General features: G+C 43.6%; 5 protein-coding genes across 5 annotated transcripts; 2 read left to right on the top strand and 3 right to left on the bottom strand.

The window, feature by feature from the left end:
* Window positions 1-85: 85 nt before the first annotated feature.
* Window positions 86-2,169, top strand: EAE97_003543 (uncharacterized protein; the record flags this gene model as incomplete). Its single annotated transcript, XM_038874055.1, has 2 exons — window positions 86-644; window positions 710-2,169. The coding sequence occupies 2 exons, from the start codon at window positions 86-88 to the stop codon at window positions 2,167-2,169; spliced, it is 2,019 nt and encodes a 672-aa protein (XP_038734664.1).
* Window positions 2,170-7,935: 5,766 nt separating this feature from the next.
* On the bottom strand, window positions 7,936-10,627 carry EAE97_003544 (uncharacterized protein). Its single transcript, XM_038874056.1, has 6 exons — window positions 10,307-10,627; window positions 10,004-10,218; window positions 9,727-9,901; window positions 9,628-9,671; window positions 9,394-9,562; window positions 7,936-9,326 (listed from the first exon to the last, which is right to left on the bottom strand). The coding sequence occupies exons 2-6, from the start codon at window positions 10,104-10,106 to the stop codon at window positions 8,648-8,650; spliced, it is 1,170 nt and encodes a 389-aa protein (XP_038734665.1). The 5' UTR covers window positions 10,107-10,218; window positions 10,307-10,627; the 3' UTR covers window positions 7,936-8,647.
* A 4,092-nt stretch (window positions 10,628-14,719) lies between these two features.
* On the top strand, window positions 14,720-17,006 carry EAE97_003545 (uncharacterized protein). The gene is made up of 3 exons (XM_038874057.1): window positions 14,720-16,015; window positions 16,078-16,635; window positions 16,719-17,006. The coding sequence occupies exons 1-3, from the start codon at window positions 15,946-15,948 to the stop codon at window positions 16,739-16,741; spliced, it is 651 nt and encodes a 216-aa protein (XP_038734666.1). The 5' UTR covers window positions 14,720-15,945; the 3' UTR covers window positions 16,742-17,006.
* A 770-nt stretch (window positions 17,007-17,776) lies between these two features.
* Window positions 17,777-18,550, bottom strand: EAE97_003546 (uncharacterized protein; the record flags this gene model as incomplete). The annotated part of the gene is made up of 1 exon (XM_038874058.1): window positions 17,777-18,550. The coding sequence occupies one exon, from the start codon at window positions 18,548-18,550 to the stop codon at window positions 17,777-17,779; it is 774 nt and encodes a 257-aa protein (XP_038734667.1).
* Window positions 18,551-21,630: 3,080 nt separating this feature from the next.
* EAE97_003547 (uncharacterized protein) lies at window positions 21,631-24,417 on the bottom strand (the record flags this gene model as incomplete). The annotated part of the gene is made up of 6 exons (XM_038874059.1): window positions 21,631-22,780; window positions 22,839-23,405; window positions 23,461-23,485; window positions 23,536-23,706; window positions 23,883-23,929; window positions 23,978-24,417. The coding sequence occupies 6 exons, from the start codon at window positions 24,415-24,417 to the stop codon at window positions 21,631-21,633; spliced, it is 2,400 nt and encodes a 799-aa protein (XP_038734668.1).
* Between the last annotated feature and the right edge of the window lie 194 nt (window positions 24,418-24,611).

A 24,611-nucleotide genomic window follows, 5' to 3' on the forward strand; every position in this document is an offset into this window, starting at 1 on the left:
GCTCAACACTCTCAAGGGCTGGTTCTCTTCGTAATTTATATTGCTATCATTTGTGAATCCATACGCATATGAGTTCAAACTCTCAATGTTAATACGACAGATTATAGCATTAGTTACAGCCTTGCTGGTACAGGCACCGGTAGCTTTATCAGACGATGGTGTTGGATATCATCTCATGCAAGATGGAATTCAGGTCATGAACCAAGACCAGGTACAGAAATCGCAAGGACAAGCGCAACAAGCACAGGGTCAGCAATGTCAGAACCAGAATCAACAAATGCAAGGCCAGCAATCGCAGTGCCAATCCTCAGCTCAGAATTACCAAAGTCAACCAACTGGGGGTCAAGGACGAAGAGGACTGCAGCCTCAAGCTCAACAATCTCAAGCTTCGCAAAATCAAAGACTCCAGCCTCAGTCAACTAATACGGGAGGGTCTGGACAATGCTTTTCATCAAATGGATCTCGTGACCCAAACGGAATACCTTGCTTTAGTAATGATAGTACAAGCCAATGTTGTGGATCTGACGAGTTTTGCTCTACTAATAAATTGTGCGTTTCAAAGAACGATCCAAATAAATTGTCCCGTGGATCTTGTACAGATTCCAATTTCAGAGCAGCTTCTTGCCCGAATATTTGTCAGAGTAGTAGGTTTCCAAAACGTAGCATATGACTACAGTAAAAGAGATCTGATTGCTAACATGTGATGTAGTCGGTGATACTGGGGCAGTATTACCATGTGGTGATCCGTCACTGAGACAATTTTGTTGCGACGAAGGCCGAGGTTTTGAATGTTGTTCGGCATCAAGGAAAGTCTTCACACTGGGCAGAGGAACAACTTTTACGGAGGACTCTTCCAATTCAGCCGCCACCGCCAGCGCAAATACAGACTTCCAGCCACAAAGATCATCTCAGTCCACAAATACACGCACTGAGACTGAGACTGCGACCCAAATTCAGACTCAGATATCCTCCGCAACTCAGACAGTCGTCAGGACCTCCGTTTCCGTTTCCGTTTCTGTACAAGTTGTCACATCCAATCTCCCTCCCACTTCCGCGATTTCATTTTCATCAGCAGCTTCAGAAACATCCCAGACGTCAATCGTTCTTGTTACACAAACAACACCACAAAACCAACCGTCTAATTCTCTCCAAGCATCGCGAAGCGGAAGTGTGTATCAAAATCAAAATAGTCAACCTTTATCATCCTCTACCATCTGGAATGCCAATACTCGAACTTCTCCTTCTTCAAGCTCCAATGCAGACCAAGTTCAGAATGGAGGAACAAGTTCAACTTCAAGTGCGAATTCTCAAGCCTCAAATAAGACCCAAACCCAAAATCAAACAGATAACCAGGATATTCAAACCACCGTGTCAAACTTTCTGAAATCCCCCAGTAATATGACCGCAATTATTGCTGGGTCCAGTGCCTTGGCTGCCATCGTGATGTTGGGAATAGTGATAATTTGTTTCAGAAAACGAAGACGGGGTAAGAAGTCAGGTATTCAGTTGCAAGATGGGAAAAGACGAGGATCCGCATCTGAGAGGGGTGCTAGCGAGAAAATGGGGAAAAGAGACGAAGATGGAAATGGAGATACAAGTATAGGGGTATTTGTAACAGTGTCTGAAAAGTTTAAAGGGTTCAAGGAGAAAACACATACTGCGCATCTGAAAGAAGATGACAGAGTCTCGAGGGAATTTGATGGAGCGCTTGGAGGCGGAATGTACCTAGAAGGTGGTACGATGGGAAGAGGACGACCGCGTGGAGACTTGGGAAGGAGTTCTGCTGATAGTGAATATGCGAATATGAGGGATATGAGTACGAACCCAAATATCCCCCCATCCATCCCTCCGAGCTTCATCAATCCCAGGACACCTCCTCAGCCACCTTCACTACCGCAATTACTTCCATCACAATCTCGAGATTCGGAGTACAGAACCTCGAGAGGATCCTTCACTTCAGCAACTACGGGATCTCACTATAGTCGTGCGACAAATGGAGACCCATTACGAATACCGTTGCAAATAGATATGCCCGTGCCATATCGTCCAGTTGGGAGCGGAAATAGTGGAGCGTATGGACTACTATCGCGAGAGGAAGAACAAGGTTCTGGACTTGGGCGGGAGCGGTCGAATGAACAGAGGCAAGAAGAACCTAGAGGTTTCTTTTAGGCTTTCATCAGAAGGGAGAATTGAGAGATACATCCCGCTATCTTTCGAATGCAGCCCAGGAACGAGAGTAAATAATCATAATTTCAAAAGTAAACTCAAAATTGAAAGTCGAAACATGGACGTCGAATTGCGGTATCGTCGTGATTTATTTTATTTGTTTTTTCCAGCTTTAGAATAAAAACGAACCAGAACTTCCTAAGTCAAAATGGTATGGTGTGTAACCCGAATTTGCTGCCACTTCTTCTTGAACAAATCATCATCGTAATGATACAGAGCCTTGGGCGTAGGTAAATGTAGGGTTATAGGAAAGAGAGTCTAACGTGGTTAATATGAAGGATTTGTAGAGTGAGGAATATAGGCGATATGAATCTTCCTTATGATCTGTGGAGTACATATATACGTTCGAGAATTAATATTTGCTTAGGTAGGAAGATTGTAGTATAAAGATTGTAGTATAATATGATGCTCGAAATAAATTGATTACTGGACGTTGGGGAGTGGATGGATGCCTCGCGAAGAGTTGAACTTGGTAAGCGATGTTGGTTTGTTGGTTTGATTGGTTTGAAGACCAGTCATACTGGTGATTCGATTGATTTCTAGAAACAAGCTATGTTAGAGTCATGTCAGCTGATCAACTCTGAGCTGATTTCTTCCTAGTCAACGGATAGATTAAATTTGATTATCGAGACAAAGCTTGAGTCGAGCACTGTGCCCGATGTGAAAAGGATGCATAGACTTCCATAACCGTTGTATTTCTATCCTTCTCATTGTGGCCCATCCTGAGCTTTGACAATGCGAAGACTCTAATGGGTGTAATCAAAGGCTTGATGGGTGTAAGTGAGAAAGTTTCCGCGGAGGCTGTGGTTCCGAAGTCTCTTCGGCCATGGTGGTCCATTCGTTTGTTAGCTTTGAAGTCAATGATTGAGGTGAGTCTGAAAGGTGCAAGATCATACCATAGCTTTACCAATTTCCCTGTGGCACTATACCCTTCTTACTCTGGATATTGAATTTATTTGAAATTGCCAGTTCCAACATGGAATATTTGTATACAAAGGAGGCATTGGACGAGCTTTCTTACAAAGCAATGTGATCGAGATACATTACAAAGCACGTCCTCATATATCTTGAATAGTTAGGGACTCATACACGGTTATTAAAGTCTCGATTAATGCAGAGAATAATTTGATATGGTTGTATCGCAAATGAATAAACATCCCTCTGAGATATAGAGTGGTATAAAAAGCAACGCTATTTATAGAAAATGCTGAATCGTAATTTCCAAGGAATTTGGTTTTAGACAACCTAGCGAAGGATTATGCGGAGGTTTGAGAGCCACATAGATCCGAAGACAGATAGTCTTCAGGTATCTCCCACCTCCTGCTCCCCAGAGTGCCTTGGCTCATTTCGGAGCATCGCTCAAAGCACGAATTTTTAGTGCGGTAGCTCAGGTCGTAAAGTAATCAATATCACAGAGTGCATCACCGCGTTTTCTCCAATCCTTTGTATGATCGATGATGAAGTTTGACTGCAAGTTAAAATGAATAGGACGGGGCAAACTTGAAGGAGATTATGCCATCAGAACCAAATTCAAAATTCGCCCGAAAGGATTTGAGGAGAAGTTCGCCGATCATTCCTCATTCGGTCCTTTCACTGTCTGGGGTCTGTTGACCTATCAATTTAGGCAACAAAAGTAGTGGCTGCAGTGTACCAATTCACATATGTAAACGCCGTGAAGGCACTCGGTCTGGAGTTTCACGGCCAGATTGGCTTAACACCGTAGTACCTCGTTATTTGTGAAACTCGGAAGCACGGAACCGAAACCTGCCATTCAAAGCCGAACCAAAAGAAGTTGAGATTGGTGAGTAGTTGAGGACAGTCTCATACAAAATTATGTTCAGCCCGAAATTTTCGGCTAACAGTGAGTCGGAAAGCATGGTACTAACCATGGGAGGTTTAGACAATCAGGGATACGGCACACTTCTCCGGTTGGTTGGATCCCGTTGGATAAGGATGCCCAATCGGTTAGCCAGGCCGAGTATGAAACGCGTGTTAGTAAGGTAGGAATCAAGGCCTCGATCCCCCTATTTTTCATGTTTTTTGAGACAAAAAATCTAGAGATATATAAACGTATGGCCTCTCTTCTTCCATCATAAATACAATGCCCATTCGAGAAGAAACGCAATAAAGAAACAGCCCGCTTAAGAACTGAATGACCGCTTTTTTGTACCCTTGAAAACTTTGGCTTGGTAACCAGCTTTGGCTTGGGCGCGAAATCATTTTTTTCGCGAGTTTCTGGCTTGCACAGCGCGAAAATAGATGAAGGATGGCAAGTAGTTTCCCAAAAGCTAGCACAATCGCCGAGGGCTCGGTTGAGATCAATTTAATGCACACTATACGGGTGCGAATAGCGAAAGATGGCAATTTCTGTGCTCATGAGAATTCCATGATTGACCCAGCTTCGTATTGTGTGCGGGAAAGGAAAACATTAACTAGGTATATTTCGACTGCAAGCAAATCGACGCAACAGGACACCTATAGAAAATGAAAGGTAGATGTAACTAGAACCAACCTGGTTAGAGGCTGGAAAGGGTGGTACTAAGGTAGGGCTGCAGTATTCCTACGGGACTAAGCACAAGGTCAAGGTCAAGGATTGGTTGATGAGATCTATGCTGCAAGATCTTGGGAGCCGAGTACACATACTAATAATTAGGTCAATGCGGAGGCCGTATGTGTGAAGCGAGCCAGCGAAAGTGCCCGGAGAGGCTGAGCACGTGAAAATGGACTGTCGAGGGCAAATTCATGGCATCGTTGCAACAGGACGAAGTTTCCACTCGGAGTTGCGGAGTTGCAAGAGACATATCAACGATGTTGTGTCTCATCCGAGGTCTTCATATTTCAGAACCAGACACATCGACAACAGACAGGACTATCACCTGACCCTCATCCGGAGCTCCGATTCGCTATCATGTTCCTCAAAATCTCTGTCATATATCACAAACAGCAATCAAAATCTGCTACTGCTGATCTGCGTTATCAAACAATTGATGCTACCCAGATGAGTATATATACAACCTGAAGGAACTGCACAAATGATTCCATCAACAATTGGTGTCTTGCATCTCGGCACTCACTTTTCGTGACTTTTTCGACACGATTGCACGTGACCAATCACTAGACATGAAAGATTGATATCATCCCAGTGAGTCGGGACCGGCACCAACATCAGCACACCAATATCGGTATCCCGATATCTGCGATTTTTTCGCACCCGCTTGAGTGGACAGCTGTTTAGTTGACTACATACTGGTTGTGTTTACGCAAAAGACACGCCCAAAAAATCCGCAATACTCGACGTATCAACACCTCGTCAATCAAGCAGAATATGTCCCACCGGAGACTGAAATTTCTTTATTAGTGGTACGGGATACTCAACTCTATCATTTCTCTCGCGCGTCAGCTAATCTTCCGCATGTGGAGGAGTCTAAATATCCGAACACCGGACTGTCTCGCACATTTATGCGTTCTTACCTGGTCATTCCTTATCAAGTTGAAATGTCGAATGTCGTCTTGACCGGTACCTCTAATAACCTAATCGAGTTCATATCTCATCTCCGAAGTGGAGTCTTCCTCCTAACTTTCAACATTTGACCCTGGTGAACAGATGCATTGGTCATGATCCGCTCGAAATTGAAGCGAGTCCGAACTTTCGACGCCGCAAGGGAGTTTATGGTATATCCGGATATCGCAGAAACGTGTTAATCCGGTTACCCGACGGCAATTTGTACATCAAAAAGCTTGTCAACCACCACCACACAGTGTCGATCATTCATGAAGTTGTCGATTGATTGGTGGAAAGCAGGACTCTTAAGAAAGAGCCTGATGCTCCACATAGATAAAAATTCTTCGTTATCCTAAGTGTCACGTGGATATCGTTTGGCTATCATGTTGTGCAGAATTGTTCGCTTCTGTATCAAAAAAAAACCCCTTTCCTTTCTGTAGGAAGGGAGCTTTGAATTGTACTCTGATACAACTTCACATGTCTTCATCACATGTTGTACAGCAAGTCCCTCCATAGCAGAGATTAGCCTTAGGGAGGTAGAACATTCAAGGTATCGACGCCCCCTAGGCAACTATGTATTGTCGTCGACGTCGCATCTTTCGTTTTTCAGGGTTCTTGTTAGCATTTCGGGATGGCGGCTTGCTGTGCTCGGTATCCACAGCTTATGAATAGGGTGTTGGATATTCATCCCCGAGGGCTAGGATTTCAATGACCGAAAGTTGCCTGCCATGATAATATATAGTGTTGTACTACTACATAAAAACCTTGACACTTGTCTTCGAACCATGCAAGCTAGGGATGGGAATAGAACCAGAGATACCCCGAAGGATCTGTCCTTGCATTTACTTCTCGAGAATTGCGCTGATGACATTCTACCTCTCCGTATGCTACCCTCGATCTATAGCCCAAACTGCTATCAGCCCAAGGGTCTTGGCATACTATCGACTCTCTCATTCGTTCAGATCTTGCGCTACAGTTACTATTCGTTAACCAGAATACAGAATGATTCTTTTTTTTTTGGTTACTACGGCCTATATCCAGAAGTACGAAGTAGAGGTATTTCCAGATAAACGACTTATCTAGTTGACAGGATAGGTGGTGACCGCCATGTTCCAAGAATCCGAATCTATAATTTATTACATTGTTCGTCTGGGGATAATCCATTCACACAAGGAGTTCCAATCTCATCAGAATTGAGGCTTGGAAAACAATTGTCGAAATATGTTATCGTGGGTGGTTACCAGTATCACACGCCCATGCGGATGAGGTCGGACGCATATGAGAGACTACCCCAAATAATCCAATCAAATTGTTGAATTTCATCAAGTCTAGTCACAGCAATAAAGATGACCCCATCACATGGTAGCATGCCTTAGGGAGTATTTAAGGCTCTCACGTCAGCGGACTCAGTACCATTCCCTTGTACATTCAGCCTCGGGGATACAACTTATTTAGTTAGGGTACATTCCAAGCATTGCTTACTTCAACAATATGTCATGTATCGGATACGAACATCTGCTTACAGCAAGTTTGTAACCATTCAACCAAGGTTGATTGGACAGAATTTGCGCCATACCATTGATTTTTCTTATTATTTCTGCCGACTACACGTGGTGGGTACCTCACCCTCGTATCCCTCAACAGCAGCAATGCTGCGGCTGTGGACTGTGAGAGGTCTGTGCGACGACATGCAGTCAGAAGTGACATCTTTAGTCTAGGGGTCTCGCATTTTGTACTCTTTATCTTTGTTCAACCGTTCAAGGTTATCTAAAACTCGAAGACCAAGAGAAGTTACCTAGTGGTCCAACTCTTTCATGCAAGCCATTTTCTGATACATGATATTATCAGTTACAAAATAAAGTTTAGAGCGTTGCAATCGACACTTCCGATATGCCAGACGCTAACAGACTGGGGTTGGAGAAGCCAAGGCCATATAGCCGAATCGAAGGGTTATCGCCCCACACACATATTGAGATTGCTCGGGAGACAAGGGAGGGTATTGAACGTGGTCTGCAGGCTACAGCTATGAACTTTCAACCTATTGCAGTGAAATCTCTACAAGAGCACCACTTGCAGCACACATAGAGCTATCATCAGCCATATTCACAGACATTAGAAAAAAAACTCTGTCTACGGCTACTGCATGAGTGACACATAGGTATAGGTATAGCTGAATCACCGCTCTGTTGTACAGTTACAATAGCTTCCTCTAAGTCGTCAGCCTGGCATGGAAAGTCCTCTGTATATACAGGCCCTTGTAGAAATGTAACATATACTGAAATTTATGCAAGATTCCATTAAGCAATGGCCTTATAGGTCTGCACTGTACGGTATGGGTGATATTCGGCTCTTATTCCCTTTCAGGATACCATTAGCAAGGTTTATCTCATGATGATCATTGCAATAAATGTTATAACAACAGATCGGCGGGAAAGTTTCTAAATGCCTCAAATTTCTGTATCCTTGCCCATGTGCCATCCTATCCTCAGTGGAGGACTAAGGTCATTCGTCTATTCATGACAGATTCTTGCTGATATCCATATAACCCAACCCACCAAATGCGCCTGTAGGGCCTGCAAAAATCCCAAGACCCATGCAATTTCCAACCAACTATCCCGTTTCTGGAAACAAAAGCATGAGCGCTGCATCTTGAGCCGCTTGAAAACGAAAGCAAGACCTCTGTTGATATTTCGAATTTTCCTTTGAATATGCCTTTCCGTTGAAGAACGATTGGCCCCACAGAGATGGGCTCAATCCAAAATGAAAATTCGTTGAGTATGCATTTCTCTCAAGCTAATGGAATGGCTGTTGGGGGAGGATTTAAAGCTCCTAAGTAAAAGTTTACAAATGAATATGTACAGTATGCATTTCTGAAAGTTCTCGTTAGATTGAAAGTCGTGGTAGAAGTAATCCGGGGTATCAAGCAACGTTACTGAAGACCTCCATCTTCACATTACTCCTGGACTCCACAAGCATGTTCACAATGGAAAACAAGGTATCCGGCTTCACATCCTCGAGTATCAACTTGTAATTATGTCCAGCCGGGACATCGGATACCGAACTCATGGTCGGTGGCGTAGAAGCTATCGAGTGTCGGTGATCTGGTGCCGAAAATGCCTCGGCCAATGCTAAATCAAAATTCATATCTTCACAGTAAAGCTGATCAATATCTGCTTCTGTTTCACTGGTAAGACCGCCAACTGTTGGTATGCCCATGTTGTATCCCGAAGGTACCGAATTTTGGGCCAGTGAAATTCCGGGTGACGAAGGTTCTGTGGACGAGTATGACATGTCATTGAATTGTAGAGGTGGTAGCCCATCAAAATTAAAAAGTGAATGTGCATCGTTGTTGAAGTTGTTTTGGGACAGTTGCTGAGCGGTGAGCTGAAGAGGAAGTCCTGGGAGTGGCAATTGCCCCATTAAAGAGTTCTCCGTTTCGTACCCCATTGCATTGTCAGGTGATGAATCTGTGTGCAAAACTTGGTCGAGTCTTTCAGACTTGGGAAAGTCGAAACCGTTGCGTTCTCGTACTGGAGTACACTGAGTCGTAGATGCTTTCCGTCGTTTCAATCGGCCCTTTCGTTCCATAATAACGTATCTAAATCCAGCAAAAGAATAAGCAATCGTTGCGTTGAAATCTCGAAAATTTAAAGGGCTCCTCTAACCTGTTCTTTATGTCTGTTGGTGAGCGGTTTGGGAACTCTTTCTCACTTATGCTCTTCCAACTCCTTCCATGTACGTGGACAGCCTCTAAGAGTCGGGCTTCCTCGTCACTATCCCAATCTTCATGACTGATATTTGGATCGAGAAAATGATACCATCTCTTAGCGCATTCTTTTCACATGTCAGGTTAGTAAATGAATGATTCCAAATCCAAAGGAGCTCAGAAAAGCACTCACGGTCTGCATGCCTTGTCTGTACTATTTCGGCAACCATAGTCCAACTGTGAGAAATTTTTAGCTTCAATGGAGTTGCTTTTGTGCTTCGGGTGTACATACTAAGTGCCATGTTGCTCTACTCCTCTCCTCAGTCGATCGTCTTCTTCATGATCCCATAGTCCTTTGTTGACCTCCTTTCCCACTTTGCTCCATCTCTTCCGGCAATCCTTATTTGTCCTACCACGGACTTTCGACGCGATCAAATTCCAGTCGTTCACAATTCCCCTTTCCTTGACTATTTGTTAAGACAATTAGAATCAGTCGATCGTTTATTTGGATTTCCAAGAGCATTGTAAATGCAAGGAGAATGACTTGAAAGAAAATCGGTGGCAATTACATTGCAGTGTAGCTTCTCTGCGCAAGATCTGGTCCTCGTCGTCCGTCCAGTACTTACGAACCCGTGATGGAGATGGTGCTATGATATTCATTGATGCCAACATGAGAATAACAAGATCCGCAATTAAATTTGGTGTGTGGCACAAATGCAAGTTACATATAATTTTTCAGTGCGGTTAAAGATATAACGATCAGATGAAGGAAGGGTTCTATCAACTATCGGGCCCGGGATCAGAAGCGTCTTACAATGAGATGCGCGCCGCTATCATGCATGGTAAACCGTCCCGGGGGGGGCTGGACGAACCTGCAGTGACACACTCGCTTTTTGAGGATTTGATCATCGGAATTTGACTTTATCGTATCTAAAATGGCATTTTAACTTTGTGGCTTCAACGGTTGTCTTGCGTGCAGCGGGCTGTGCCGAGAGCTTGTGTCATTAATGTCACCGATATCTGTGTTACTGAGATATTTTGAGCGGAAATCGACTTGGTATAGTTATGATTGGGAGAATTACGAACAAAGTTTGTTGAGTAACTTGCTATTGCTTGGCGGTACCAATGTATCAGAAACCTGCAAAATTACTAATACAGTAAGCTCCACGTGTTATAGAGGCAAAATGTGAAGGCGGATTCTTGGTACCGGTATAAAGAAACACTTCGGTTTACAGATCCCAATTATCGGGTACTGTGTATACGATTACGTGAAGCTTAGTCGCAAACTACTTTACTATCCTGGCAACTGTGCAATGACCATCCTTGGAACTACCAGGAAATGAAATTGTTACAGGACAAGTCCCACTTGAGATTCTATTACGCGCACAATCACCAAGTTCCCCAACTATTCGTGGTTAGGATATGGGGTTATTCGTAGCCTTGTTTCCATGTCAATTTGAAAGGATCGTGAAGGATTTGTGCGGCGAAACGTGTACAGGTCGATATGTACAAGTTCTGCACGGTTCACACATTATTTAGGGAGGTGATTCGTTGTAAGCAATCGCTAGGTACGAATCATGGCCACGTCGATAATCAGATAAGTACCAAGGTATTCAACGGTATCTTATCCTTGCTCGCTTAATCTGTTTTATCGCTCCCCCCATATTTTACGTGGGGTTTTTGCAGCTAGCCACTCGCGTTCAGTCACTAATTGCCTGATAGAAGACCCTTGCCCGGACCCGAGTACAGCTTTGTTCCTATTGAAGGAAAGTTTTCACACTTTAAAATCACAACTATGTACCTTCTAAGTATATCAACATGTTGACATGGAGTTGAATCCCTGTTATACCCGGTACTTTTTAGGGGTAATTCGTTTAGCGGGGCGACTCATGGAGCATACCCGTCAAATTAGCCGCTATTAGCCTTTCGATCAGAACATTTTAATCCATGGGGGTACGATCCTCCCGAGGTAGTACTTTTCCCTGAGCGTCAAATATCTACCTTCAAATATCCTCCACATCCTTCGCCTATTTCGGTTTGCAATTGCGTGGCATGAACCCTACATCCAATGACTCCTCTCGCGTGGGCATCTTGGCTGTCACATCGGTCTTGGTGAACCCTAAAATGGATGGAATTCCCGGAGGCCAAGCATTAAGCTTTAAGACTTCTGGATTTGGAACACCCATGAAGATGGTCCATATAATACATCAAGCTTGCATCAAAAAACTCTATTGGCAACGAACATGCAGCTCTGCCGTCGCGTAGCTTTCCATTCCGAGTGTAATTGAGTTTAATGGCTCAGGTGACCCTCTCAGCCCGCAAAATGTTCTTGACGGAAATCGAGGGAAAAGGGATCTCGACTAAAATCGGGCCGCCACTTGATCCTCGCCATGCCGAGATTTTGACCTCCACTGACCACGATACGGTCCCTTCGCAAGCTCTGTATCCGAAATTACAATCCGCTTGTTGACGTGATAGAAATAAGCAATCTATCGAATTATTAGCGTAATAATAGGTGGATCGCGGGCGTTGCGGGCATTGCGGACTTCCGCAAGTCGTCGGCCTTGCGCTTTTTCGATCCGTATCAAACCGGTTCTCACTCAAGCTTCAAAGATAACTGGTCAAATTTGGTGCTAATAGGTTTCCATGAATAGGATGCGCAATCCTATCCAGCCTCCTTCGCATCCAAATTCCTCATACCTTGCAGAAAGGAATAATACTGAGATCATTCGGTCACAATCCTCTCGATAAGAAAATGGGGGGACCACAGTGTTTGATACTTGATATTGACCCGGTTATTTGTGGGCTTCTCTTCTAGGAATCTGTGGTACCCATCTATTTTCATAGACTTATCTCTGAGATCACGACCCTGATTTTCTCTTCGGGTGGATTTGCTGCAACGCTTGAGATTTGTCTACTAGGATGTCCCCAGATTTTCGATTTCTCAAGATACAACATGTTGGTTTCTGTCCTGGATTGTCAGGATCATCCTTGCTATCATATACCATAAGCTTTGTCAAAAGCTTAAGGATATCTTCTTGACAACCACCGGACACCGGATTCCCATCTCAACGCCCGCAAGCCACAATACCACAAGATATAGGGCAGCACATGCGATCTTGAGCAGGGAAAACTATTCAGGGTCTCCGGCAGCCGATAGGTCAAAATCACAATTGAGAGTCATGGAATTCAAGCGCTACATGCTATATGACTCTTTCTACAGCCTGACACTCTTATAGGTCGAGTATGCGCTGCATCACGTTGTATGTGTGCATCAAGACGGCAACCACGTGTTTGTTAGGGAAAGTGGTAAAACTCTATCTACGATATTCCTCTTGGCATTGGGCTTGTATATATGCTAGCATTAACATATTACCGTTACATTACCAAAAGAATTTCTTTGTGTCTAAACACATGATTACGCCATCATCATTCTCACTGCATTCAATCAACTTTATTCCTACTTCCTTCTCATCCGAGGCTGCCAGCATCACAAGAAATTCCGTCTTTTCTTATCCAACATGGGTGAATCATTCCGTCGATAGTTGCGTAGAGCAATCAATTTCTCATCCCGAGATTCATCTGAATAATACTCGCTCCAGAGATCGCCAGTTATCTCTAGTATGCAAAGCGACAGTCTAGACATCACTATTTACCCTGCTTAGACTTCTGCAGTCAGCTCGGCCAATGTATTCTCATGTAAGTTGTTCCATCATCCTCCCGAATCTAAGAAATAAAGATCTTTATAGGCGGTTGACTCTTTGCCTCAACCTTTCGTGCAGTGTAGATCGTTAATTTTGATAACGATTTGGTGGTTTGAATTACTCCCCGTGACTTCCTCATCTAAGATACCCTTCGCGAACCGCAGTTAGTAAGCTGATTCTCCTGTAGATATTCTTCCGTCAGCCGTATTGCTCCTTCTATACTGCAGCTAGTTCTAGGGTTCTGGGACCCGAGTAAAGTTCTTGCTCGGGTCCCCTTCAGCCTGCCTCATTGCTTACATTGGTTGGCACGACAATGAAGTTGCCGCTGGCGGGAACGAAAGACGTAAGGGGCTTATAAAGGCCCATAAAGACCTGTAAGCACTATGTTTGATGAAGAAATCCACGGTTGAAGATAAGTCCCTGCATTTAGCGTGCGTTTCTGATATTTCTGTGGGTGTTCCCGGGCCGAACCTGCTTCGTTGAGAATATGCAGATATTCGGATTTTTGCATGCATGAAGTTGAGCTGCATGAGATAAGGCCTAGGGGCTATTGACGTGAGTAATTCCACCTCCCCGAAATAGTCTTAAGTTTGAAGGATGCCGAGACAAATAGGCTTTCATGGCTCTTACCGGTCCGACATGAGGTTATTCGGCTTTTCAACGGTGAACGATCTCGGGTAAGCCAACTGTTGGCTCTTCTTATCGGAGATTTCGGAGGGAGGCCACCGAAGCTCATGTTGTGCAGGCAGCAATCTGGTAGATTAGCAATCTGGTCGCTGCCTAACAAGATAACAAGGTTACATGCACGTGTTTTCTTTCTTGAGAATCTTGTTACTGTCGATCATTTGGAATTGGAGAGGAGGAAAGGTCGAATTTCTTAACACAGCTGAGCGTTAAAGAATTCTCATCTAATCCCACTGTCTAGTTTTGCAGTTCAGCTGCCATCTTTACAATCCCTGAGGATGAAATCGTCTTTGATCAAGTTCGGACGGTATCTGGCTTTGATTTCTAATAATGAACCCCCCCACCGCAAAACACATCGTCAGTAAAACGGTGCTACCACATGATCCACATGAACAAAATGCATAACATCAGTGCCACCCGCCATGATAATATGTTACAGTGGGAGTCTAATCGCTTGAGATTGAGACCAGCATCAAAAGTCTTCCAGCATTGAAAGTGTTCCAGAAGTTAAGATCGACCCAAGCTTGCCTCTTTCGAAAGACTAAACACATCTTACCAAATAGTGTCACAACTTTTGCCACGCAGTAGATCCACGAAGCAAGCGAGAATGATTCGCAATTCTCCCCAGGGACTTACCGGAAGATCTTCTCATATACCAAAATTTCCAATTGGTAGCGTGAATCGATCTACAATCCACGATTCCCATGATTGGAGATTGGAGATTTGAATGCGGATCATGAATACTATGATCTTTGCCAACAGTTACTTTTTATGAGCGGTTTGTGCTCCAGTGAGCATGCTTCAAAAGCGTGCAAAAGATTTTTGATTGAAAGACGTCGGACGAGCCTTGAAGCTTGTCAAATTTTGACTTGAGTCCTTGAATAAAGCTTATGGCTGGCTGAAACCAAGGTTTATAATGGAAGTAAGGTTTTGATCTTCGATTCGAAGTTTGAAAAAGACTTGTTTCCGTCTTTTGTATTTCATGGTGCTGAAATTCATGGTATTACTACCACAGCGTTGTCACAAAGCTGCGAGCTCTGGTCCGTGTCGGAGAATTCTCCCTGTCATGAAAGAAATCAGATAAAGCTGGAATCTTCGATCGTGCAAATATTTTGAGGAACTTTTACATCTGACCTCATAATCCCCAGACTAACACGAATCTTCTTCGGAGTCGGGATTTAGGTTTTAATCTACGGGGTTTAAGACTATGTAGTGATCTCAGAAACTTGACTCCAATCTATCAATTGAGGGCTGGAATTAAATGGCTTCATCAGCTGGACGACTCCTCTATCAGCCACATCAATTTGACTGCCATTTTCTCATGAATATTCATCCCTAGCCTGTTTTTCACAGCCATGTACTCAATATTGCAACACTTGCATTCCACGAATCTTCTCAGTCCATTTCCTCATCGTGTCTCAACTGACGTTCTCTTCTCATTGTTGTACACGGATCTCTCCATTCCACCCAAAAAGATGAAGTTTACCGAAAGATGTCGTGCAAGCCTAACCAGTCTTTATTCTGTGCACCTCCGCCAATCTTCCACTGCATACCAAATTCCCCAATAATCGATTCTAGATCTATCAACTCTTCCGGCTGAAAGCCCTTTCAATAACGCTATCCTCCACGATCCTTTCTCAAATCAAGAACGCCAAGATCAATGACCATTATATTTCCAGCTTTTCCCACGGCCTTTGCGTCTCCCCAGATACTAGCTACCAACATGATGTACCCCAGTCACAAAGTTCCACAAGGGTATAACAAAAGCTTCGATAAATCGGCAGCACCGACGACAGACCTTCGTTCTTGCGGTACTCGACAGGTGAAATTGAGTTATCGCTCAATGATCAATGAGCAAAAAGGGTACAAATATAGGAAATATGAGGGCCGATTGTGTTAATCCCTCATGCCGAGGTACAGAATCTGAACATTGTACTGACAATTTAGAAGAACTTGAAGTTTGAAAACATTTTTATTTAAGGGTTTCATTGGTACCTGGATGGAGGATAAAGAAATATACATCATCTTTACTTTACTACATCAGCAAGATCTTATTTGAATCATCTTCATTGCAACTTCAATATATTCAATCTAGAGAGCCTCCAACTTTCAAACAAGCCAAAATGCGTCCCATCTCACTCATCACAGCTGCTATTCTCCCTCTCGCTTTTGCGGCGCCTGTCCCTGATAAAGGTATATTTTTCTATCGTGCCCCAGCTCCAACACCAAACTAGTTGAAATACTCACATCACTAGACACAAGTCCCCAAGTTGTCTCCATCCCCCCTCCCGCCGTAATTCAGGCACTCATTGACGCTGGCCTTGGCCAATTCGCCACTCCCGCCGACATAGCATATATCAATAGCGCCATAGCCGCTGCGGAAGCTGCCGCCGCCGCCACTCAGAAAGCTGGTCGTTCTAGCAAGAGACAGGATTTGGGACTAGGATCATTGACTGGTGCATTAGATCCCATTCTTGGTATACTCGGGAGTTTGGGGCTAGGGGGTTTGAAAGAACGAGATGAGATTGTGAAGAGACAGGATTTGGTCGGAGAATTAGCTCCTCTTCTTGGTATACTTGGAGGTTTAGGGTTACAAGGGTTGAAAGAACGAGATGAAATTGTCAAGAGACAAAGTCTTCCCGTTCTTGGAAATGTTGTTGGAAGTGTTCCGGGAATTGCAACTGGGAAGGGGATCACGAATAACTTACCAATTGTAGGACCCGTTGTGGGGGGAATTTTGCAGAATCCGACTTCTGTTGTTACTTCTGTGTTGGGAGGTGGACTCAAAGAGAAAGCCAAGAGACGACAAGAAGGTATGACTTGATCTATATTCGGGAGTGTGAATTCCCGTTTGAACCTCTTTCTTTACTGATGCAAGAGCTAACTGGTGATTCAGTTGCTGCTGCTATGAAAGAATAGGATGATAATGGAATAAAATTTGGGAGGGGATCTAGAAGAAAAGGGGGAAGATCGTTGGGTATCAGAATGATGCACATGGGAAGTTTGATGGCTATGGGTGGAATATTGCTTGGATTGTATTTGGGCTGCGATGCGACTCTGACTGCTAGATTTGATTTTGCTGTCCTAGCTATTTACTTTCTTTAAGCCAACATGTTCAATGCAAACTTTCGTTTTTGGATTCTGAAATCTTTCAAATTTCTCTCAAATTTCTTCTCGAAATCTGTAGATGTTGGTGGATAAGAACAGTAGTGCCTATTTAATTCATTAGGACGAAGCGACAACTGGCTGCTAATCCACTAGTTGAACGCTCATATAGCTCAAATCTCTACTATAGTACTTCCTATCGATTTTTCAATTCAAGATAATTTTTGAATTCTATATCCACTTTCAAAACTTTCAAATTCATCTTTTTCACACAAATCAAATACTTCGTTTTCAATTTCCTCTTGATTTTTTATTAATAATTACTTTTATAATCAATATTCTTCTTCTAGTTATGTTCTTTTATATTAAGCTATATTAAAACATTAATTAGTAAATTTAAGATTCAAAAACGTTTTGGGTTGTAAAATCCATATCAAATACTAGATATACTCCACATTCCGTCATCTTTCATTGTAGCATTAAATTACACGGCAACAATTTTTCACGGTTTCACAAGGAAGCAGAAGGAACTGAAAATCAGGGAGAGTATGTGCTTCATTTTTTTGACCACCAGACAAAACTATGGACATAAAGAAACCAAAATATAAAGCACCAAGCCAATACCATGCCCCTCCCACCAAAGAGAGCCATCGCTCAAAGCTGGGGAGGGCAGCCCCCTTGTTCATAATCTCATCACATCATCCAAATACCACCATTTTCTTTTAGCGAAAGACAATAAGGTAAGTCCATCCCCCAGACCAATCAAATTCCAGGGATCCAACCAATATTTTATCGCGAATCAGATGAGCAATGGAATGCAGGCTCAAGATTACATCAAACAATCGTTATTTAAACGTATTTGCAAGTAACACCAGTGCTTCCAACGAGAGAACAGTCGGTGAGGACGGTGTTTTGCTGAAGATCGATGATGGTAGCGCCGGTAACACCGACGGTGGTTCCGGACTTGACGGCAGAAGCACCAGTGAAGGTAACGGTACCGAAATTGGCAAAATCGACGAGGGAGCTGCCCTCCTCGAAGTCCTCAACGATCCACTCGGCATTGTACTCGCAGAGATTTCCGTCAACACCACCGGTGAAGGTGTGGGAAACAGATTTACCCTTGGTAACGTTGCTGACAGTCGCGGTACCAGCAGTCTTAGAGGTGGCGGTAACAGTGACCTTGATGGTATCACCAGCGGAGATGGAGATACCGCTGAAGTCGTATGCGTAGTCTGGGTACCACTCATACCAAGCATCATAAGTGATGGAAGAACCGGACTTGGTCCAGTCAATACCAGTTTGGAGAATGGCAGTACCACAGGTGTCACCGTCGATACCAACCCATGCGGATCCGGAACCAGCAGTCGAAGGGGATGGAGCAACAAAGGTACCAGTTACGGAAGTGTAACCAGTGCCGACGAGGACGGCACCAGCCCAGTTGGAGGAGTAGGAAACATCGGTCTTGTTGGTAGCTTCGGAAGATGGTCCTTGAACGTACTTGACTGGGTTACCGTGGGTGCCAGCAGCGCGCTTAACGGCACGTGCTTGTCTCAAAGCGGTACCTGGGGCAGCAACGGCAGATCCGGCCAAGAAGGCGGTAGCGGCGACAGTGGAGAACTTCATTTTGATTGATTGATTGATTGATTGATTGTCGAACGAACGAACAATTAATAGATTGATTGGATTGGACTGGCTGTGAGGATTGAGTAACGATTGAAGCTGGACTGGAGAGAAAAAGACATTATCCAGCGGATGAAGACATGATATATATACGATTGAGAGTTACTGACTCTTCACATCAAGCTCAACTACAATTCAACCTAGGTCTCAATCTACCTTCCCAAATGATCAGAATGTGTTGTTATCACGATAACATGGGGATGTCGATATCTCAATTTGGACTTGTTCACCGGCACTTTGCATTAAAGGTCCAATAGTCGCCAATGAGGCCATTCAACCTCGAATGCCGACGTCTAAGTTTGACTAGGGCAATACCCATATAGAACCAATTAGACCCATAGAGACCATAGAGATCAACTTGATCACCTTCCCTATTAACCCTCAAGCCTGTTAAACATCATTCATCTTAACTGAAGATCATCGTCGATTGTCTTCAGTCCTTTCCATAAAAAGGAGGTCCTCTAATTTCTTATCTGAGAAACCTTGTTTTGGCGCCTATGTATAATGTATGTTCAACGGGCACAGGAACAGAACGGCGACGTGAGCGGCTGTCTTCAAATGGTCCACCAATCAAAGTAATCATGTGGTGTGGAGATGGAAAGAACCTTATCTTAGATCAATGTTGTAACGAACATACCCCTCTATAATCTCCGCTCGAGCCACATATTGATCATGGTTTCCATATATCTTGCATCTTATAGTAAGGGAAGCAACGCAACTTTTTGCGAAATGTGGAAGGTAAATTATGCAAGACAAGTTGGCGGTTTAGTATCCTGGTCGATCATTGCTGTCGTTCACATGAAGGGATTATCTACCTATCGCAACCCCCAGAGACAACCTCAGAAATTGCAGAAAGATACGAAGGACAGTGTAGGCTCAGTAAACAACCAGGAGTATCTCCAAATCTTCAAGGAATGCCGAGGAATACCGTACCTATCCATTGTCAAAACCAAGCTTTACAAGGAGAATACAACACAAGAACAAGCCTGTATGGGGCTACCCAGGCACTAGCTTCCCGTCTCGGCAACGCACGCCGCGCCGGCTCCATTATCGGCTACGAATGCTTGTCAATACACGAATCGTGTAACCCTAACTTACCATTTCTGTTCGAAAGCGACCTATCTAGTGCTATCTCGAGATATCATCAGGAAGAAACGCAATCATCACGCGAATAATCTGTGGGTGAATCAAGGCAAATTCCTCGGGCGTCGCGAGATAGGGTTTGTATTACGAAACAACCTTCCTGATATGGTTTATGGATTGCATTCCTTCCTTTTGAATCTCGCAATTTATTATGTGAGGATCCGAATGTGACCGTCCTGAATCGCAAAAGTTTGATTCTTTTGATATCCGGAGAATTAATTATGAGCGCCAAGATAGACTATGCGTCTTTACTTGGCATGGGAATGATGGAGGTGACGAAGCTTTACTTGGCGATGCCAACCGATGCCAACCTACTTGGCCTACTTGGCTGCAACGTCGATGGCTTTTGTTGACGACCTCCTAAATGACTGCCCCGTGGCAGGCGGATGGGTAGGCTCATTGAACAGTGTGGCAGCCTCAATTCATCCGGTTCGCGCAAACTTCAAAGAGATCGGATGGATACTGGCTAAATGCGATCCTTGTCTGTTCCTGAAAATCAAGCTGTTTGATTTGATACCCCATCTTTCGAACGTCGTGTAACTTTCGTGTTAAAGAAATCGTTGCGTGAGGCAGCAATTGTCATTTCAAATCAGATGTCAGACTTTCTTGTTATGGTTGTCAAAACTTCAGATCCAAACTTGATTCCGGAGAGCGCTCCGAACATCTCATCTATGTTTGATGGGCCAAGGATTCTTCTTTCTCTATCGACTTTGTCTGTCGCAGGATACAAAAACTTATACACCTATACACCGTGATGAATGGTTGTTTCCTCCCTTGCACACTCAAAGATCACTTTTCTTGCTTTGCTCGACTGATATAGATGCTTTGCTCGACTGATATAGATACTGATTTGAATACTAGATTTCATGGATTCTGTCTCACTAATCTCTTATTGACTAACCTCTCATTTGAATTGAACAGATCATCTGATCTTATTGCCCTGTTCTTTAGCACTCTTGATATAGCAGCAACAACAACAACATAGTGACGAGAGAATATAGAAGGGAGGGATATTCAAGTATCTTGCCCTTTGAGTATCTCTTTACTTGCACGTCAGAGCTGTTGATGAAGAAAGTTGTGTACAAAACGGCTGCGACGAAGAGGGCTGAGACCGGGTTGTGCCCCAATTGTCTATGTTGTCCTCCCTATCAGCTCCCATCTTCTTCCATCTCAAAACATTTACCCACTTATTCTCATATAGAGAAATCCAAGGTTCAGAACGAAAGAATATCATGGGGTGTGTCTCAGATGTTATCCATCGGATACCGTATTCCTATCTCAAATCTCTTCTTCACTTCTAATACTTGCTTTGATGTACTTCCTCCATGCTTGAGCCTGAATGCTTCGACAACGCGGGGAGCTTTATCAACGTCAAAATCAACCTCACATAGATACCTAGGTAGTGAAAGTGGCTGCATAGCTTGCTTGATCTTTTGAAGGCTGCGCAATCAGTGGCAATATTAATATAGACTTCTGTTCGTAAGAACCAACCGGAATGTTCAGTCCTATCATGTTATCTACTAAATTGCTATCGAAACATAAGATCAGATAGAATTTTTTTTAGAGATTCCGTGACTATGGTGGTTGGGGGTCCCAGTTTTTCCGTCCACCCCAAGCCTAGTCGCTTACCCCCGCTCTTTTGTAACCTCCCCTGCTATCTACAAGGAAATCTGTGTCTGTCATCACATTTTCGTACAGGCCCGCAATAGGTATGGATATGAATTGTGGCGCGCCACTAGAGCAAGCTATCTTCAGCATGCCGTGTCTCCGTGCATGCATATTCACAATCAAGAAGCTTAGGAGAAAATCATGGACGATAGGAGCTTTCACTAAGATACTCTTGCCATCTGAAATTCTCAATAATAGTCATCTATCGTGAGCTATCGATAACACAAAACAGTTGGAACATCCGGCATATCGTTCCCTGAAACCCATTTCTGACGCCCTGTCTTATCTGCTCCGTGCTCCAACAACAATTCCACCATATTCCCGTCTGGATTATTAATACTGGCCCAATACAAAGGGCTTTCTCCAGAAACGTTGGGAGTATCCGGATTCGCACCTCTCTCGAGCAAGAGCTTTGCAACTTTATAATGATCTCTGTAACAGGCGACATGTAAAGCAGTCGCATCTGCTCGTCCCCCAAGTGCATCGATATCGATATCTGTCTCCGTATCCAATATGATGCGCACAATATCTGCAAGTCCAAAAGACGCTACGTAGTAGAGAGGATGTGTTCTCAGCATATATGAATCCTTTCCAGGAGCAGATGGCATCATCATGCCAAGCCAGAAAGCGAAGTTACCACCATGCTCGAGATTATGAGTCTCGAAGAAAGCATGGAGGAGCTTCCGAGTACGTGGTGCAAGATAATCATCGGGATCGCCAGGTTCTTTGTTAACATATCGTGGCCAGTTTATAGTGAGGTGACGAAGAAAGGGATATTTTCGATAGCGACTCTTGAGCAATTCTCGGTCATGACCTTGAGAAAACTCAGGATTGAGTAGATATGCCAGACAAGCTTGAGCCATAAATTGACGCGCTGTACATTGAGTGTAGTGAAACGGCGAGGTTGTTGTGCGAGTGAGATAATCTGCTACAGATGCATGTGCGAGTTTCACTCCATGTGAACTATATATAGGTTCCTGTCTTTTCGAGTCTCTTTTCCATCTATTCTTAAACTCTCCGTCTTGTCCTGATCTTGATTCAAATTTGGTGACAAGAGACGAGCATATAGAAAGAACTATTTCCGGGTTGAGAAGTCGAGAATCTTCATCAAAGCACGGTAGATCCCGATCAAAATCTATGGCTAGAATTTCCACCAACTCCTCAACATTCAAGGGCTTTGCAGCTACTGTGAGAGCCTGGAGAATCTTCGAAACTTCCGATCGATGGTCAACATCAATTTGCTGCAATATTCGCTCATAAGTCTCGTCCAGACTTTTGGGTAATGTTTTCATCGCTTTACGTATCGCTGACACGCTGGTGCATTTTCGAAACATATCTAATTGGCAGACTACCCATCGAAACCTGTGTTATCGTCAAAATAAATACCTCAAATCTTCAAAGAGGGGCCCCGGGTACTTACATGCCATCTCCCTCTTGAGTCAACTTGAATTCAATCTGGTCTCGAATATCTTGCGGCCACTTTGACATTATTTTATCGTGCTCCATTTTCTCGGAGACGAAATATCTAATGTCACTTCTTGCTGACATGTTATCTTGCAAACACATTCGATTACTGACCAAAGGAGACAGGACCTCTTCTATCTCGGTCAATTGTCTACTAGTAACCAGCAAGCGCAATCTTTGATATTTCCATGCCTTTATGGTAGAAATGAATGACAGGACTTCTGTATTTCTGGCGGCCTCATCTAGTGCATCAAAAACTATGTAGATATGATGGAATGACAATAGAATGTCACGAAAGCATTCAAGAAGCGCATCATCAGTTGGCGATGTCGATGTTTTCGTGCTTAACTCCTGGTAAAGATTTGTCAATGACCGAGGAATATCACTACTTTGTGCCGAGAGTTGAGCAATCAAAGATTTGAGAGCGCCATTCAAATCTCCGTTGAAGTCGAAATAGAAGTACGCGAGTGCTATCTTAGGGTGTTGTTGAACTTGAGTCATCAAATGCTCTACAATCGTAGAACTAGTAAATAAAGTGAGCTATTGATAGTCCAAGTATACTTCAGAGTGCTTGTTACCATAGTACAGTCTTCCCACTACCAGCTGATATCAAGAGATTAGTCAAAAACTTTACTCAAGGTCATTCAACTTACGAATACCATAAAGCCATAGAAAGGCATCACTACCAAGATACCAATCTTCGTATTGCTTGCTTGTTATGAACCATGTTCCAGTATTTGGTTGATGTTTCTTTAATGTTGCAGAATGGGTAGGAAATGGGTCTGGTGCAGCGAGCCATCGATAAATATCCCGAGCTGTTTGATCTGTACAATGTGTCAATTTCGATCATAATTCCCAATAAACTGGATAGTATTCCGAAAAGAAGAAATTGCTGAAGCGATCTTCACATAACATCCCTCGCCCATAACCATGAACACGGGTTTTCACATCAAAATCCACCATGTTCTCAACAGCTCTCGAATCTAATCCGTAGACTTACCTGCAAATTGATTTTCAATCCTATTCGTAAGATTCAAGGTCAAATTCCTACCATCTCATAAGCACTTCAACCCCCAAACAATACTTCAAACTCACGTCTGATCAGCACTCAGCCCCAAAGCCAACGTACTCTTCAACCTCTCCAGCACCACCAAAGTCTTCCTCGCCTCACCCTCTTTCAACGGCCAAACCAATCTCTCCCTAATTGCCCTCCATCCTTCACTCCCACCCACCCTTCCTTTCTCCAGTTGTCCCTTCAACTTCTCCAACTCGTTTTTACACACGAAAAGCGGTCCATCATCCTTCAACAACAATTCAAATGTCGATAGTTGGGAGTAGCCATTTGATTCAGCCTTCTCAGCAAGTTTAAGCAACGAATCCAAAATATCTCTCAAACTATTCAATTCATCTGAAATCTGCACGATTTCCTTCGAAGCATGTTTGACACCTTGACGATAATCGTAGCAGAAAGATATCACGGATCCGGTTATTTGAAGGACGGCTATCAAACTGGCCGATAGACTTAAAGGGTCCATTACTGAGGAGTGAGTTGTTTTTCCGGTACGTTTCACATCTGATGTAGAAAGCGAAATTGTATACTTACTTAGTTGCTTACTTACCCATTGAATTGAATAATATATTTTGTGTGATAAGCCAAGAATCTGCTGAGGATTTTCAGCTCTTCCTATGGGATACACAGTACGTACATGCATGAACTGCGCACTCGATA

Source organism: Botrytis byssoidea, assembly GCF_014898295.1.
Source record: "Botrytis byssoidea strain MUCL 94 chromosome Unknown BBYS_006, whole genome shotgun sequence".
Lineage (NCBI taxonomy): Eukaryota > Fungi > Ascomycota > Leotiomycetes > Helotiales > Sclerotiniaceae > Botrytis > Botrytis byssoidea.

Bases quoted from the DNA above. Each gene is read 5' to 3' on its own strand.
- EAE97_003545 (XM_038874057.1), top strand. From the start codon at position 15,946: ATGCGTCCCATCTCACTCATCACAGCTGCTATTCTCCCTCTCGCTTTT. The intron at 16,016-16,077 runs GTATATTTTTCT...TCACATCACTAG, and splicing joins GGCGCCTGTCCCTGATAAAG to ACACAAGTCCCCAAGTTGTC. The intron at 16,636-16,718 runs GTATGACTTGAT...CTGGTGATTCAG, and splicing joins AGCCAAGAGACGACAAGAAG to TTGCTGCTGCTATGAAAGAA.
- EAE97_003544 (XM_038874056.1), bottom strand. From the start codon at position 10,106: ATGTTGGCATCAATGAATATCATAGCACCATCTCCATCACGGGTTCGT. The intron at 9,902-10,003 runs GTAATTGCCACC...CTTAACAAATAG, and splicing joins CAGAGAAGCTACACTGCAAT to TCAAGGAAAGGGGAATTGTG. The intron at 9,672-9,726 runs GTATGTACACCC...AATTTCTCACAG, and splicing joins GTAGAGCAACATGGCACTTA to TTGGACTATGGTTGCCGAAA.